Source organism: Lindgomyces ingoldianus (genome assembly GCF_010093535.1).
Source record: "Lindgomyces ingoldianus strain ATCC 200398 unplaced genomic scaffold BDR25scaffold_52, whole genome shotgun sequence".
NCBI lineage: Eukaryota > Fungi > Ascomycota > Dothideomycetes > Pleosporales > Lindgomycetaceae > Lindgomyces > Lindgomyces ingoldianus.
The window spans coordinates 18,995-35,193 of record NW_022985213.1 but is presented as its reverse complement, the minus strand read 5'-3'; the positions used below and the strand labels follow the sequence as shown (position 1 = coordinate 35,193).

At 36.1% G+C, this 16,199-nt stretch overlaps 2 protein-coding genes across 2 annotated transcripts; one reads left to right on the top strand and one right to left on the bottom strand.

Annotated features, from left to right (window-relative positions):
• Positions 1 to 4,724: 4,724 nt before the first annotated feature.
• On the top strand, positions 4,725 to 5,847 carry BDR25DRAFT_362212 (uncharacterized protein; the record flags this gene model as incomplete). Its single annotated transcript, XM_033696544.1, has 8 exons — positions 4,725 to 4,923; positions 4,992 to 5,148; positions 5,183 to 5,206; positions 5,257 to 5,433; positions 5,459 to 5,533; positions 5,598 to 5,652; positions 5,694 to 5,758; positions 5,805 to 5,847. 8 exons carry the CDS (start codon positions 4,725 to 4,727, stop codon positions 5,845 to 5,847), a joined length of 795 nt encoding a protein of 264 aa, XP_033540775.1.
• A 67-nt stretch (positions 5,848 to 5,914) lies between these two features.
• Positions 5,915 to 7,540, bottom strand: BDR25DRAFT_362211 (uncharacterized protein; the record flags this gene model as incomplete). The annotated part of the gene is made up of 6 exons (XM_033696543.1): positions 5,915 to 6,055; positions 6,106 to 6,858; positions 6,894 to 7,254; positions 7,291 to 7,329; positions 7,368 to 7,458; positions 7,483 to 7,540. 6 exons carry the CDS (start codon positions 7,538 to 7,540, stop codon positions 5,915 to 5,917), a joined length of 1,443 nt encoding a protein of 480 aa, XP_033540774.1.
• Positions 7,541 to 16,199: the final 8,659 nt, after the last annotated feature.

Genomic DNA, 16,199 nt, shown 5'->3' with positions numbered 1-16,199 from the left:
AGAAGAGGCCGCCTCACGTTTCAGTCTAAAAACTGGCTAAGCTGTCCAAGGTGTGGGTTGAACGCGCGACCGTCCTCGTCGTTAGTTGATTATTATGTAAGGACGGAGCTCTGTACCACTACGCTAATACAACTAAAAAGGTGCAAATAATTAACCAACAGTTAATTATTGCGTACGGAATAGTATATATACCCGTCGCACGTAAGCACCATCTCGGCCTTACATTATTTAATAGCACGCTATAGATGTAGACATCTGCATTAGAACTCTATATAGTTTACTTAAACTCTGCTATGTCTTCTAAGGCTACCTTAGTGTACTTTAGCACACTATAGTCTTTTACACCACTAAATAATATATGTCTTATATATAAGTTTAGCTTTAGATTAAACTAATTAATTTAAGGTAAACCTAAATATATTAAAAGTCTTTTTAGGTCTATTACTATAAATAGCACTTTATAAGTCTAAACTTTTTCTTAAGAGTTTATAATTTTTATGTTTATAACTATAAAGCTGTGGACAGTAAAGTCTAATTTATTAGGTGCCTTTAAAAAGACACCTAGTAAGAGCTTAATCTTAAGATCCTGCTCCTTAGCTATTATAGTAGACAAGATGTTTAATTAAGCTTTTTTATTTACTCTAGCCTAAAAGTCTTTTAATAACCTTATGCTTACTATTACTAATAATAAAGTTACTTTTTTAAGTATAATAAGTTTTAAAAGTTTTTAAGCTTTTTTTTAATACTTTTTAAAGTAATATAAGCTAGAAAAAAGAAGCTTAGTTTTTTTAGCTTTACTTTTTTTTTTTTACTTATTTTTATTAAACTTATCTTTATTTTTATCTTTTATAGAATATTCTAGAGAAATATAACTTAGTTACTTATAATTTTAGCAAGTAACCTTTATTTTATTAAATTTTTACTTTTTTTTAGCTTTTTTTTTAGCTTAAAAGCTTTCTTTATTTTTTTTAAGCTTTTTTAGGTCTTTATTAGCTAGAGGTAAAGTAGAACACTTTTATATTCTTTTTTTTTTAACTTTAGCCCTTTTCTCTTTTATAGGCAGTAGTAGAATATATTACTCTGCTTTTCTACCTAAGCTAGTGTCTCTTGCTTACTTTATAGAATATATGTTAGATTATGTTTAATCTTATTAGATAGTGCGCTACTAAAGTCTACTATTATCTTATCTAAGCTCTTCTTATTAACTTTAGTCTATAATATCCTAAGGTAGGCTAGAAGTTTAGTTAAAAACTAGTTAAGTTATTATTTATAGTTTTTTATAGTATTATAAGCTACTTTTTTTTATTCTACTAAAGTACTTAATGCATTAAGCATCTTATTTTTAAGATCTTACTATGTTAGTAACTATAATAAGTTAATAAGCTTTAAATAAGTGTAGTGTGTCTTTTATAGTAATTATAGTATCTTATTAATATATTATAGGTAAAAAGAGATTTTTTATAATTCTTAAGTAAAGCTTAATAAACTCTTTTAATAATAGTTTTTATTATCTCTACATTACTAGTTGTAGTCTGCCTTATTCTTCTTTTTATATTAGAGCAGCAGTTTAGAACATAGTAGGTTTACTTAGTCTTAAGTAAGTTTTAGTATAATAATATTTAATACTTTAGTTAGTAACTTATTAAGCGTGTCTATATTACTTACTTTAAATTAATAATAAATTTTTATTATCTTAGCTAGTTTTTACACTTCCTGCTGCTTTTGCAGCTAGGCGTAGGCTTCTGCTAAAGCCTAATTTACAGGGGTAGACTGTGCGTTGCTTAGTCCTGCACTAGCCCTTCTAACCTCTTCTAGGCCCTAATTACCTTCTAGATAGCTTAACAAGCCTAATTTATAAAAATTTTTATTATCCCCTTTACTTATCTCTTACTTTATTCCTCCCTGCATTAGTGTTAACTTTAGTTAAGTATTACTAGAAGTAGTAGTTTTAGCTAGCTCTTTAGGTAGTCTTTAAGCGCTAGTTACATCTAATTTTCCCCTAGCGTTTTACTTTAACACTATTATGTGGGAATGTTGCCTTTAAGCAGTATGCTAGCTTATAGAGTGATTTAAATGTAAAGATAGGATAGTAAGTAGCATAGATAGCACTAAGAGCACACCTTTAGAGAAAGATAGAAGTGTATTGTAAGAGAGACAAATTGCTGCTAAGCTTTGCTTGTTAGGATTTATGCTTATATACAAAGCACAGGTCATACAACCTCCAAACAGGTCAGGTGAGGCCATACTGGCCCGTTCTGGGACATCCGGCCTTACAGCTAACATCTTATTAGCCTAAGCTACTCTATCCTACATAGCCTTAGACTAGCTAAGGTGCTCTTATGCCTACTACAGCCTTACAGCCTTGTGCTTTATAGTAAGGAGAGGCTTCTGCGTTGCCTTCCTACAGCAGTATAGCTTCTTCTTAAAAGCTTTAATTAGTGTTTAACAGCAGACGTTAATCCCTAACTCTTAGGCTATCTCTTTTTAAGTTTTTGTTATTATTTAGTGTTCTAAGTAGCATAGTAAATAAGGAAGTGTTAAAGTAGTGTATCTAGTATAGGGTTTCTGCCCTCCTGTTTTGTAGGGGTACATGGCGTGCAAAGGCAATAAGAGATAGTACTCTAGCGTATACCAAGCTCACAGGCGATAGCTGTCTGCTTCCATCCTAGCTTAGCTAGTGTATAAATTTTGATGCGTTCTTTGTAGGTAAGTTAACAGCTAGGTGTTTTTAGCATTTTAGTAGACAACTGTAGCAGAAAAATTACATCTTAGTTGTATAGGCTGCCTTAACGTGTTTTATCAGTAAGCTGCGGACATCAGTAAGCTGCGCACCCTACTAAACCGCGCGCGCCTCTTTAACAGATAACTAAACAGCAACTAAATTAAACCTATATAAGTATATATATAAAATATTCCTAATTGCTTCTACATTAATTCCTTTTATAGCCTTGTACATAGTACCTTAAGCAGGTTAGTAGTGCTTGTTAATATGCCCGCGATGCCTAAGCCTGCGCATCTACCTTAACTAACCTATTAGCCTCTGCAGCCAGCCTCTAACCTTCCTAGCCTGTGAGAGTCCCTCCTGTAGCAATATACTGCTGTTGCTGTTGCTTCTTCTGCTCTTAGTAATAGTTAGCCTAACACAGCTTAGTGTTCTTTTTTATAAGAATTATTACTAAGTGCATTACTATCTAACATTTTTTAATAAGCTAAGCTAGTGCCTAGCTAGTAAAGCTCTATAATTAATAACTAAGGCAGTTATAAATTAGTTAAGCCTACTGCTGCAGCTAAGCAACTATATAAGGCGTCTCTGCAGTCTAGCGCGTCTCACTGTTAGCTTCTTGCGCTAGTAGAGACAGTGTACAGACAATAGTAAGCAACAATAAGACATAATTAGAATAGTGTAGGACTAAACCTACTACTTAAAAGCTGCTTTTAATTATCTACTCTATAAATACTATAGGCCTAATATGCTTATAGATTCTAAGAAAGTCTTACTTATTAATATAAAAAATCTAATTATAAGCAAGCTCTAACACCTAGTGTCTATACGCTTACTTAAGAGGCGCAAAACAGCTAACATCTAGAGGCTGTAAGAGATAAAAGCTATAAGCTAGCATATAGAGACTAATAATCTTATTCTCTATACAGTACTAATTAAACTTAGGCGTTACATAGCTGCTGTAGCTATCTACTATAAGTAGGTAATAGATTCCTGCTGTACGCGTCCTTGTCTACTTATTAAAGTGCTTAAGCTAGGCTAGGCTAAGGTAGTTAGTTGTCTAGCTGTTATTACTTACTGCAAGCGTCTAGTTGCTAGGGATATTATAATACTAGCTAGCTTAGTAGAGCTTTTTATATAAGATAATAAGCAGTAGGAGCAACTAGCTAGACATGTTAATACACTTAATTATAGTAACTTAGTTATAATTACTAGGCTGTACAGTAACTGCTTAACTAACAGTCTTAGAGCTAGTAATAACCTTAGACGTGCTAGCAACCCCTATTATAAATTCTATCTTATTAAAATTATAAGTATTTTTGTCTAGTATCCTGTATGTCTAACGTGTGTTCTCTACTAGCTTAAACTAGGCTCTAAACTTAACTAGATCCTAATAGAGAGCGCGCTAGAAGTGTATCTTCCTGTCCTACTTTGTCTAAAGCTCTGCCTAGCTGTTAACAAAGCGCAATACCTAGCACTTGCCTATAGGCGTTAGTAGAGGATCTTAGTAACAAGCTTAAAGTAAAATGTTTGCTATTTAACGCACATTAATAATATAGGGTAGAAAGCTGTGTTAGTTAAGATCTAGGATCTAGGAGACAAGTGACTGCTCTTTAATAGGCAATAGCTTACAGTTAACTAAGATTGTCTCGCGTTTTAGGAGGATACCACAGAGGCGCGTTCAGAGGGTGGATTCTAGTATGTTATAGGCTGCAGCAGCTGCATAAATTAATAAACAAGGGTTAGACTTAATTAAAACAAAAGCAAGCTAAAGTCTGCCTTCTTTTGCTAGAGATTAAGCTTGTGGTTGTTAAGCTATAGTTAAAGGTGTGGACGCGGTTTCGCGCGGTTTGGTGGGGTGCGCAGCTTACTGATGTCCGCAGCTTACTGATAAAACACGTTATATAAACTAATGTAATTTATCTAGAAGCTTTGTGTCGCTTCAATGCACAGATCATGGCTGTGCTGACGCTAACAACCCGCTCATGAGAGGGCCCTGTATATGCTGATTGTCGGTTGTGTCTGGCTAGCCATAGGGCCTATTTTGGCTTCCGCAGTGGGTCCCGTTCCGGCTACCTGGTCGGATCTGCTTATATATCGTGGCTGGAGGCTTTGCTGGAAGCGTCGACCGACCCTTGTGACAGCGCCGACCCTCAAAGACTTCCTTCATGCACGCCGAAAAATTATGGTTCCTTCAATGTGTGTGTTTGTGTGTGTTTGTTTGTTTGTTTGTATTAACGACTAACTGGCGGACTATTACATCCATGAGCCGGGTACAAGTACCAAATTATCAAAAGGCCAAACGCCATCCGTACCACTCCAGTTTGTTTCCAGACAAAGGGTGTTTGTGTGAGTTCTATTATGGCCATGCACCCTAGAGGTATGGGCCGTTACGGTGTGCCTACTGAAGTAGTCTTACACCAGGTGTGCCGGCTCCAATTCAATTGCCGACCATGAGAGCCAATTTCTCCTTAAATTGACACTGTGATCAACATAGGAAATAAAGAGAGTGTATCCAAACCTGAGAGATCGAGCAAGTATGTGTATATCGAAGTTCCACCCTGTGCAGTGCTTGCGGTGCTGTCGATGGTGGTTCGTTCTGAGTCAGTTGCGGCGTGGTTGCTCCAGCTCTGCTCCGCGTCGTCCGCAGCGCTGTTGTCCGTGTTCCTAGCGATTGCTGGGCCTCTCGCACTCTCGCACTCTCGCACTCGGTCTTCGGATGCGTCCTTTCGGCAGGGCTGGCGGGGCCGGAGGTGGTGTTGATGGAACGCGCTCAGGGGTTGAGGGCGCCATCGGGGGCTCCGGCACGATGTTCGGCAAGCCGCAGGGGCCGCCTTGCAGCGGGAACTAGCTAAACGAGCGACGGAGAATCGAGTAAAAGAATGTCCGAGATGTATATAGGAACCATGAAAGGCCCCCTATGGCATTTCGTGCACAACTTGATAGTTACCTTTGTTTGCAATCAGAACAGATTGTCTATTCAATACTCTCTATTGCACTCGTGCTTTCTCTAGTTGCCCTGCTCAATCTCTACGAGTCAACCCTGCCTACAGCTTATTTATATCCAGCCCCTTTCGGCTAGTATGATCACTGTTCAAGCCACGGGCTTAACAGTTGGATCGTAACATGGGTTTCTCGGCACGCAGGGATGGACGTTAGGCCAGGTTGTTGTTACTCAGTATTTCAAGAATATTAATTGCTCATGTGATAAGTGGGGCTTCCATCATCAAAGCTGAAGTCGACATCGTCAAATAGCGATAAAGTCGTCAAATAGTACGCGTTTTGCAAGCTTTTTGGCTTAAATTGAATGCGAGATTGAGCTCTAATTATCCTCTAAAGTTGTTGTCGCCGTTAGCTCGTATACACTTTTCAGCTACTTCAACCCAGGCTGTAGGATGGAGGTGATCCGCCATGAACTGTCGCATCTCCTCATCATGTTGCCAAATCTCCTGTATATACCTTGTAGCCATCTCCTTCGCCTCCTTGCCACTAGATTGAACCTTCAAGCCATTTAAACGGCGCCCTAACTCACCAAAACAGAGCTCAATTAGATGCAGATCGGGTGAGTTGGTTGGGTGTGGAGCTACGAGTATTTGCTGAGCTTCGATCTCTGGAGCGCAGTAACGCATGCCTAGGCTGTGGAGATGTACATTATCCTGTACTAAGTAGACGCGCTTGCCGGGGTTGTGCTCTCGTACGGAGTTGTAGTACGGGAATAGGTGTTTCTTGAGGATGCTCTCTGCGTACCAAAGCCCGCTTATGCCTTTCACTTCTTTGTATAGAAACTCCTCCTGTTTGAAGAATTGTTCAGGCTTGAGTTGATGGCGCGTGCCCTTCCTGAGAGAAGGGCCCTTCTTACCGGTCTCTCGATTGCGAGCTACTGCTGCCACATTTTCTCGCTGTATGTTGGAGTTGATTTCTCGGAGAGCGCGCTCCTCAGCAGTGTCTGGTATAGTTGCTTGTAGCTGTTTGTTTTTGATACGCTCTTTACTCCTCTGGTTGGCTGTAGTAACTCTCATCCGAAGATCCTGCGATTGCTCAGGTGTATCCGCCTCCCAGATGATACAAGGCCTATCCATCTTACAGTTGGTATCTGTAGAGGTAGCAGCGCAAATCATGAATGTAAATTTAGGAGGCTCGGTAGGGCGGGCGTACGTATAGGGATCGGCACCTCGAGGGCGAGAAATACGTGGTTTGTAACAGGTCCTAGTGCCTCCAATAGATTTAGACGTCTCATCATAGCATACAAAAAAAAATGTGGAGAGTGTAGGCTGTCCTCTCGTATAAGCCAATTGCAATAGTTACGTCTTTTAGAGAGAGCTTCCTCGTTAAGAGCTGGTTTCTGTAGTTGCGAGCCTCGTACGATTGCGTAGGGGTGGCGCTCACCTCGGTGGTTAAGCATGATATTTTCGATGGTAGGTGGGCTTAACGTTATCTCATGTTTGCGTAGAGCCTGCGATACAGCGTCTATTGGTTTGAGGTCGTAAAATCGCAAAACATCTTTCTGCTGATAGTGAGCTCTCTTGTTGTACCTTGACTGGGCGCCCCGTCTGCTTTATAGGTCCTACAACCTGCAGGAGCTGGGTAAGAGTCGGGGTTCTCGCATCCTACTCTCCGTTCCACCCCTCTGTAGATGTTGCTGCACGTCTTATCATTGATAGAGAGTTGGGAGCTGATTTCTGGGTAGGAGAGATCACAACAAAAGCGTAAAGTAACAATAGCCGCGCGCTGTTTGACTGTAATAGTTTTAGCCCCTCTACAGCGCCCGTGGGCGGTTATAGAGCTCATGAAGTTGGTAGAGTTTGGTGTTGATACCATGTTTTAGCGCGTAATGCACGGCCTCGCGTAATGCACGATTTTGGCAATCCGCGCCTTTTACTTTTAAAGCTCTAGAGACTCACACAAATTATAGATTATATAGATTTTTTATTATAATACTAATTAAATGCTATAGATTCTATTCCTAGCAATAATTTATATATAATACCTTATAGAGAGGTTAATTTGCCTGCTGCGTTAAGTCCTACCTAATGCTAGCTCCCTCTCTTTATTTAATGCTGCATCATTATTAAAATCCTCTAGCGTACTAGCAATAGGCGTAGGAGCTTTCTGCTTGCCCTTTGTTGCCTGCTAGAGGTTATTTTTAAGCTATTAATTAACCTGCTAGGTAAGCTCTGCCTCCTCTTATTAAGCTGCTTTTGTTTTAAGCTCCTGTAGGTAAGCCTTCTTTGCTATTACTACTCTATGCTTTTTCTTTTTAACTATGCGCGCCTTTTTAGCTTTCTTTGCTTTTTTACGCTTTGCTTTCTCTTATTTTTAAAGCTGTAGAGCCTTCTTCTTAGCATCTCTTTATGCCTAATAATTACATGCTTCTTAGACCTTATTTAGGGACTAGAAGGTTGCACTACTATAATATTCTAAAGGTGCTTTTAGTAAGAGAGGCTTACTACACTAGCAGCGCTTCTTCTTATTAATTAGCGCATTTTTAACCTGCTTAAGCTCACGCTAAAGAAGGATGCAACGCACTAAGAATAACTAGACAGTCTTCTTAAGCTCTTATATGTCTTTTTTATAAAAATTACTAACAACCTTGTCTAAAAAGCCTTTAACCCTCTTCTAATTCTTTGCACTAAGCGCTAAGCTAGTGCTTTTACTAGAGGATAGTTACTTCTTTTACCTATAGTAAAATTAATCTAAGACTACTTACAGCTTAAATAGTAATAAACTAGTTATTTTAAAAGCACTAAAGATAGTTTTATGCTTAAAGGATGTTTTCTAGGCCTTATTAAACACACTATAAAAGTTTTTTTTTTTAATTAATAATAGTCTCTAGCATTTATTTATAAAGCTAGCTAGCTTAGCTAAGTAGGCTAACAAAAGAAGTTTAAACATGCAGACATTAAAAAGCTGCAGTATATAAGTTGCATGTAGTAGGTATATAGCTAAGAGGATCTTATTATTGTTGCAGTACTTAATAAACTTTATTAAAACATGTAATCTATAGCTATCTAGAAATAAAAGTTAGTACACTTATTACACCTTTACCTTAGTCTTATAATTAAACATATATTTAAGCTATACTAGGCCTAGTTTATTATTTATCTAACTTATAAGTAATAAGGCAAAGAAAGCTTAATGCTTAAAAAAGTTAAAATTTTATAGCTAAGAGTCTTATATATAGTTAAAAACAGCTTAGTAGATTAGTGTAGGTGTAAGAGAGCTACTGTTAGCGTAGATGTAGGCTATTATTATAATCTACTTGTAATTGCTATTCTGTATAAGCTGCTACTTAATACCTTGCTTATACTGCTGTCTAGAGAAGATTTGCTTTATTTTTAACAGTACTTTAATTAGAAAGCCCTTTTTATCTATATTATAGGTATGCTGTAGTTCTATGCTATATTGCTTAATTTTTTTGTGTACAAGCTTAAAATATAGCAAGTACTTAAATGCTAAGTTAGCTTTGTTACGCGCAGCGTTTATGCTAGATGTCTATTAAGATAATAAGTTAATAGAGTGCCTTTTAATAAATTAATTAACTTAGCTTTTACTAGCTTACTTACTACTTATTTTTATTACAAAATTTTAAATTATCTATCTTAAAAAGAATAGACCTTTTATGTAAAGTCTATTAATATACTCTACTAGCTTTTTCTTCTGCACTAGGCTAAGTAGTTACTAATTTTTAAGTTTCTCTGCACGTAGGCGGGTAACGCGTTAGTAACGCCTTAAGAGCGTAGATTAATTAACGCTATACTGCCTAGCTACTGCAGCATAATTTAGTGATTCTCTAGGTTTTAGCAATTTTAGCGACTCTAAAGCGGCCTTAATACTGCCTATATTGGTTGAGAGAGAGGTGGTTGAAGTTTTGACAGCTTCGCGCAGAACTGTGCATTACGCGAGGCCGTGCATTACACGCTAAAACACAGTAGTGCTGAGCTTCTCGAGATTCTGCCAGGGCGGTGTACTAGCGTCTTGGCATCACGTGAGAAATAAATTTTCTTGAAACACCTAGTACGAACCTATGTCGAGGGATGGCGGCGTTTAAGAATGATAGGACAACACGACGCCTGCGTCAGGTATCAGCCCAGCGCCAAGCCTCGACCAAGTAAGCAGTCACGTGACTCAGGTCACGAGTCCCAAGTCCCAGAGTCCTAGGACTTTATCTCACAAGTCAGCCGCCCCACAAATGATTTTGCGCTAATACTATTTTAGATTAGACAAAACTTCTAAAACTTCTAAGTGTAACGGCACAGGCAAGACAATGGGTCCGAATGCGGTGGGAATCCACTCAGAGGCATATAGGAGTGCGTGGGTACTCTGAACCTGAGAATGCCATTGACACCTATAGGCCTTGTACAAAAGGATATCAGAAAACTACCAAGATAGCTACGGGGGCGAGGTGCGACTAAATACAGGGCCTTCTCATAAGCGGGTTGTTAGCGTCACCTGGACCATGGCCCCACTAGGCTTCTAACTAAGAAATGTAATTTTCTATAGAGATTATATACAAAAAGTCATTAAATAGTCATCTACCACTTAGTATGCCCTCCACCTGCCTAGATAACTGCCTAGCAGCGCTCTTGCATAGATTAAATATACTTCTTATAGTTGTTAATTTTAATCTTCTCCCACTCCTCCTTTAGAAACTGCTGTACATTGTTATTAGTCTTTAGACAACACTTCCCTAGCTTATACTTTAGCATCTGCTAAACATTCTTAATTAGATTAAAGTCTAGTAAGTTAGCAGGCTACTAGTTCTTACAAACTTCTTAAGCTTGTTACAATCCTTGCTTCTGTTACAATCCTTGCTTCGTGGAAGCACTCGGGTCAATGATATTCCTGATGGGGTAGGACGGATAGTAGGGGCCAACGGCAGGGTGTACAGTCCTACGTAAAGGCTATTGGGCTAATGGAGTGAGGTAGAGTGACCGGATCATGGTTTGCCCTTATGCGGCAGTATGGTGGCTGGGTCAAACAGTCCTGTTGGACAGGGTTAGAGGTATATATAGTGCAGATATACAAATAGTATTACAGCTCTTTAGAAAGCTAAAATGCTACTTAGTGTATATAAAAAATAAACTAAATATTAAACACACCTTCTAAAGGTTATTTAAGGTTAGAACTATATATGTATTAAAGAGTGCTAAGAACAAGTTAGGTAAGTTCCCTAAGTTAGCCTGTGCTGCTAGCTTGCTTAACTTGCTTAGCTTATTAGGACTCGCAGCCTGCTGCTCCTACTAGACAACGCAGTCTTCTATAACTGCAGGCAGCTGCGCGGCCTCCGTGCCTTCTAATTAGTCTATAAGCAAGCCCTGCTCTAACCCAGCTAGATTGTAGAGCACCTGTAGTAGAGTTACATTAGTCTAACTATAGACTATAACACGCTGCCCTTCTTCTCTAGCAGCCTCCTTGCCGCTCTGCTTACACAACTACGTTAGTAAGAGTTTGTTTATAAAGTAAGTGTCTACCTACTAGAAGGCATCTCTTATATTTACTTTTTTTAGACTAAATAGCTTACTAGTTCTATTTATCTTATTATCTTTATACTGCTTTTTGCTTTAATTTTTTTACTAGACAAAGATGCAACTCTATAGCACTTACTAGTTATTAAGGTTATCTTACATGTTAACCTTATTATTAGACAAATGCGTAGAGTATGTAAAAAAAAATAACTAGTGCAACACTTTTATGTCTAATGCTGCCTAAAAGCACTTAAAAAAGGAGTAGAAAGAGCTTCTTTAGTCTGCTAAGGCTTTAAGGGCTTAAAACTAGAAGCTTTTAAAGAAATAGCTAGTGCAAGCTTAAGAGCAGATCTGCTTGCTAAAAAAGATGTTAGAGGCAAGAGATAAGAAGTGTTCTAAACAGGATTATATCTAAAAATTACTAGATCTATTAAAAGCTTAACATATAAGGTACTTAAAAAGAGACTTTTTCTTCTTAGACAAGATAAAAGCTTTTAAGGCTAAAGTAAAAAGTTATTTACTTTTTTAACCTTTTTTAGTAAAGACTTGTCTCTAAAGACTACTGCTATTTAGTAATAACATAGCTGTTTTTTTAAAATAGGTGCCTTATTACCTAGCTAGTTTCTTTTAAATAAGCTTAAAAGTACTCTTACACTAACTACTATGCATTCTGCAGGTTTTTAGCTAGTTTTTATATGTTCTTACTAGTAAGCTATTTTTTCTCTTTTACTAAAAACTTTTTTTTATTTTTTTAATTACTAATAATGTGTTTTACTTTACACTTGGTTTCCTTATTTTTTTATTTTTATATAGATAAAAGGATTTCTTTAAATGCTTTTTCTAGTCTAAAACTATAAAACTATAGGTGTATTTTTATATGTAAGAGAAGCTTAAGCTTATAGTTGTCTTATTAAGTCTGTAAAACTTTATAAGGTTTTAATTTTTTTTACTAGCTTTCTAGAGGGTCTAGGTATTCTAAAGTTCTTAGTTTTAAAGTACATATAATCTTCTAGGTAAATTTCTAGTCTAGGTTATTATAACTTGTTTATATATTAGTCTATTATTTTTTAACTAGATCTAGCTTTAATTGCTAATTTTTTATATATGCTTTATAAGTTTAATAACTAGTTAATTAATTTTTAAAAGTTTATAGGCTAGTTTCCTTATATTATAAAATAAAAGTTATAGCTAAAATTAGCTTTATATAGTGTTTTCTTTATTATAGCAGATTCTACTGTGTTAATAGCTAGTTATGCTATAAAAAGCTATTCTGCCTAGTTATTTTAGCTATAAAAGACATACTTTCTTAGATACTTCTCTACTTTAGTGTTTACTCTTTTAGTTTAGCTGTCTATTTATAGATAGTATGCTATAGATAATTTATATATTATACTAAAATGCTTTATAGCTACTCTTTAGAATTTGCTAGTAAATAGTTTATCTTTATTAAAGATAATAATCTTAAGGCATTTATATACTAATATAATGTTTTGCTTAAGCTTGTAGATAAACTTCTTAGCTATAATAGTTTTTTTTAATAGCTATGTGTGTAGATACTTTATAGTCTTATCTAAGGTTACTATAATTATATTATACATTTTTTCTATACCTAGTTCTTTTAATAAAGGAAGTTTTATAATAAAGTCTATAGTAATTATTATCTATAGCTGTTTTAGAGCTTTAATTAGTTAAAAGTATCTATAGGTTTTATGTCTTTATAGATTATTCTTATTATAGGTATTACATTCTCTAAGTACCTTAGTGCATAGTTGCTTTACCTTTAGTATGCGCTGTAGTATAGTAGCTCTTAGTTTTTTCTAGAGGGTGCCTATCCTTAAGTGTCTAAACATTAGGGACTTATAATATTTATAGACTAAGTTTTTTTATTCTTATTTACTTACTATAAGCGCGTAGAGCTTTTTAATAAGCTAAAGTTTATTATAAATTTATTTTTTATTAGTTGTTTTATAAAAAGTAAACTTTTTAGTTTTTTTCTTTTCTTTATTAAAGTAATCTAGTCTGCGGCTAAGAGCATTAGCCTGTTAGTTCTATGTTCCTAAGATGTGCTTAATAATGTAGTTAAACTAGGCAAGTTCTATTGCCTATCTTATGTGTATTAGTAATAGCTTCTTTATAGTTAGAAATGTAACTAGGTTTACATAGTCTGTTATAATATTAAAGAGTCTTACTATTCTATATAGCTTTATTACTTATACTCTTACTACATTTAATATTGCTTTTAGTTTTTTATTAAGTATGCTATAGCCTACCTTAGGTCCTAGGAACTTAGTAAAGTAGTATACTACTAGGTGCTATTTTTTGTCTTCTTGTCTTTAGTAGAGTGTGGCTCTGCTTACTTCTAGAGATGCATCTGTGTAGATTTTAGTGTCTAGCTATAGGTTATACATTCTTAATACTAGTTTAGCTATTATAGCATGTTTTAGTGTTTTAAATACTTTATTTATTTAAAAAGTTTAGATAAATTTTACAGTAGCTTTTTCCTTTATAGTAGCATTTATTAAGGGTATAGTAATCTTTAAATAGTGTTTAATTATCTGTCTAACATAGCCTAATAGCCTAAGGAATTCTTTAACTTCTTTAACTATTATAGGTTCTAGCTAACGTACTTCACAGACAAGTTGCTCACACACCTAAGTTGCTTACTTTTGCTAAGACCCTACTACACTACTCTTTTTACACTAATGCATTCTTAATAACACTACTTAGACGTGTTAAAGAAATATTAAATGTAGCTTACACTTTAGGCTTTTAAATAAAACGCAATACTTTCTAAGCAACACGCTGCAGCTATCTATAAAGTCTCTTAAAAAATAATAAGTAACTAACACAGTAGACAACTTTCTTAAGCTAATTATACAGCTAACTTATAAAAGCTAGATAATAATAAGAAGTAGGTAATTATTTAGCATATACTTAAGCTAGATGCGCAAGAATTTCCCCTCTAGCTAGTAGCTGTAGCTAATATAGCTAATTCTTTAGACGCTAAGTGTAATATAAGCTATATTAGCATAGACTAGCCTAATATATTTATTAAGTGTTACTTAAAGCTTAAAGTAAAGTTTAAGTGTAAGTATAACTATAAAAAAGCTTTTTATAAAGATCTTATAGTAATTTAAAGCTAGTTTAACTTTATAAAGAATATTAAAGCTAAGTATAGTATCTAAAATAATAACACATACAACTTTAATAAAATAAGGTTTATAATAAGCTAGATATCTACTAGAGTAGTTATTATAAGTTTAGAGAGACAAGGACAGCTAAAAGTAGTCTAGCTAGGTAACTAGAAGTTGTTAGATTGAAGCACTGTTTCTAGGCTTCCTGAGATGAATGATGGGTTTGGATGGGAATTATAGGATGATGATTGATTGTATTGATTTATTGATCCTTTTTCTGCTCTACTTGTGTTGCTCGGCTTTTTGTTTTGCCGATCTAAGTCCCTCGCGCACTTGCTCTATGCGCGACCAGCTTGCAAAATGCTGCAATTTGCTGCAAAATGCTGCAATTTGCAGCAACATACTGTTCGAGCTTATTGCTCGTACTATGTAGCAGCTTTCGTCAAGCGTTCCTCCTGTCTTAACAGTAGGTACGCATATCTAACAGGAGTAGACAACAGCTATCTAGAGTATTAATGCTAAAAGGTAAGCTATTCTGCTTTTTATTATCTTTTAGAGTAGTAACTACTTTTTAAACTAGTAAAATACTACGACAGTTCATAAATGATCTGTAAAAGCAAAGCTTGCTTAGAGTAATTGTCGCAACTACTAATTAGAGAGTAATAAGAAGCAAGTCTATTAACTATAAGAGGTTTATAGAGAGCTTAGGCGCTAAGTGTCTTAGGCTGCTTGTCTGAAACACAGGCGCGACACCAGGCCTATGTGCGCGACAGTAGGTCTCTGCGCTCTTCTTACGCAACAGTAATAGTTAGCGTATTAAAGTAGGTTGTCTAGGTTAAAGAATAGTTACAGCATAATGCTTAGCAAAGTAGTATTAGACAGGTAATAGACATATAATAATAACATTTAACTATAGCATGTAACTAATCTGTTTGCAGTAGTGACACTTAGATGTGTTGTTACTATAGTTGCACAATAGTTAGATGTGTTGTCACACAATGGTTAGATGCGTTAGCACTATAGTTGTATGCATCTCAGCACAGTCTGTTGCCAAGACCCACCTAATTATTTCGCATATATATAGACTCTTGTAAAGGACTCCTCTAGCAATACATTTAATGCAGTTCCTTATGTCTCTAGTGCCTTACATAGCTTCACATAATCACTAACACACTAATATAGCTAAAAAAAAGTAAATAATAGCTAGCTCTAGCTCTTAACGTGTTCCTGCCCTTATAATAGTCTTTCTTTATCATAGTTATGTTACAGCTATCTAACCCCTAAGTACCCTAAGGGCTTAGCACAGGGTATATAGGCTCCTCAGCCTCTGTACCTCTGCCTCTAACCCTAAGGTTTACTCTCTCTTGTTACCCCCCTATCCTGCATTCCCTCTTTGTAACCTGTTTTTCCTGCTTAATACCTCTCACATCCTCCCCTTTGCACCTTGCGGTCTCTAGCGTTGTGTAATAAGGTAGACGCCCCGCCTGCTAAGCTAATACTATGCGACTTTCCCCACTATACTAAAAGGTACGCACAGGAATACTTAAGCTAAGTATTCTCGCATATATATATAGATAATGCTAGAGCTAGCACTAGCACTAGCAGTTGTCTCTAGTCTAGCCTAAACCTCTATAAGCAAGAGAAGGCCACGTGGTTAACTGTACCTACCTTGTTACACGTTGCGCCTGTTCCTTTCACTGCCTAATACTGCCACGCTATGCCTAATACTGCTACCTAATATCTTTAATTTAATTGTTTTAGCATTAAAGCTCTAGTTGTAGAGCTGCAGCTTGTGTAGTTTGTTGCCTCTGCAGGAATTTCTTAGAGTGCTAGGGAGCTCTAGCGCTGCCTCTGCCTCTGCCTCTGCCTCTCTATCGC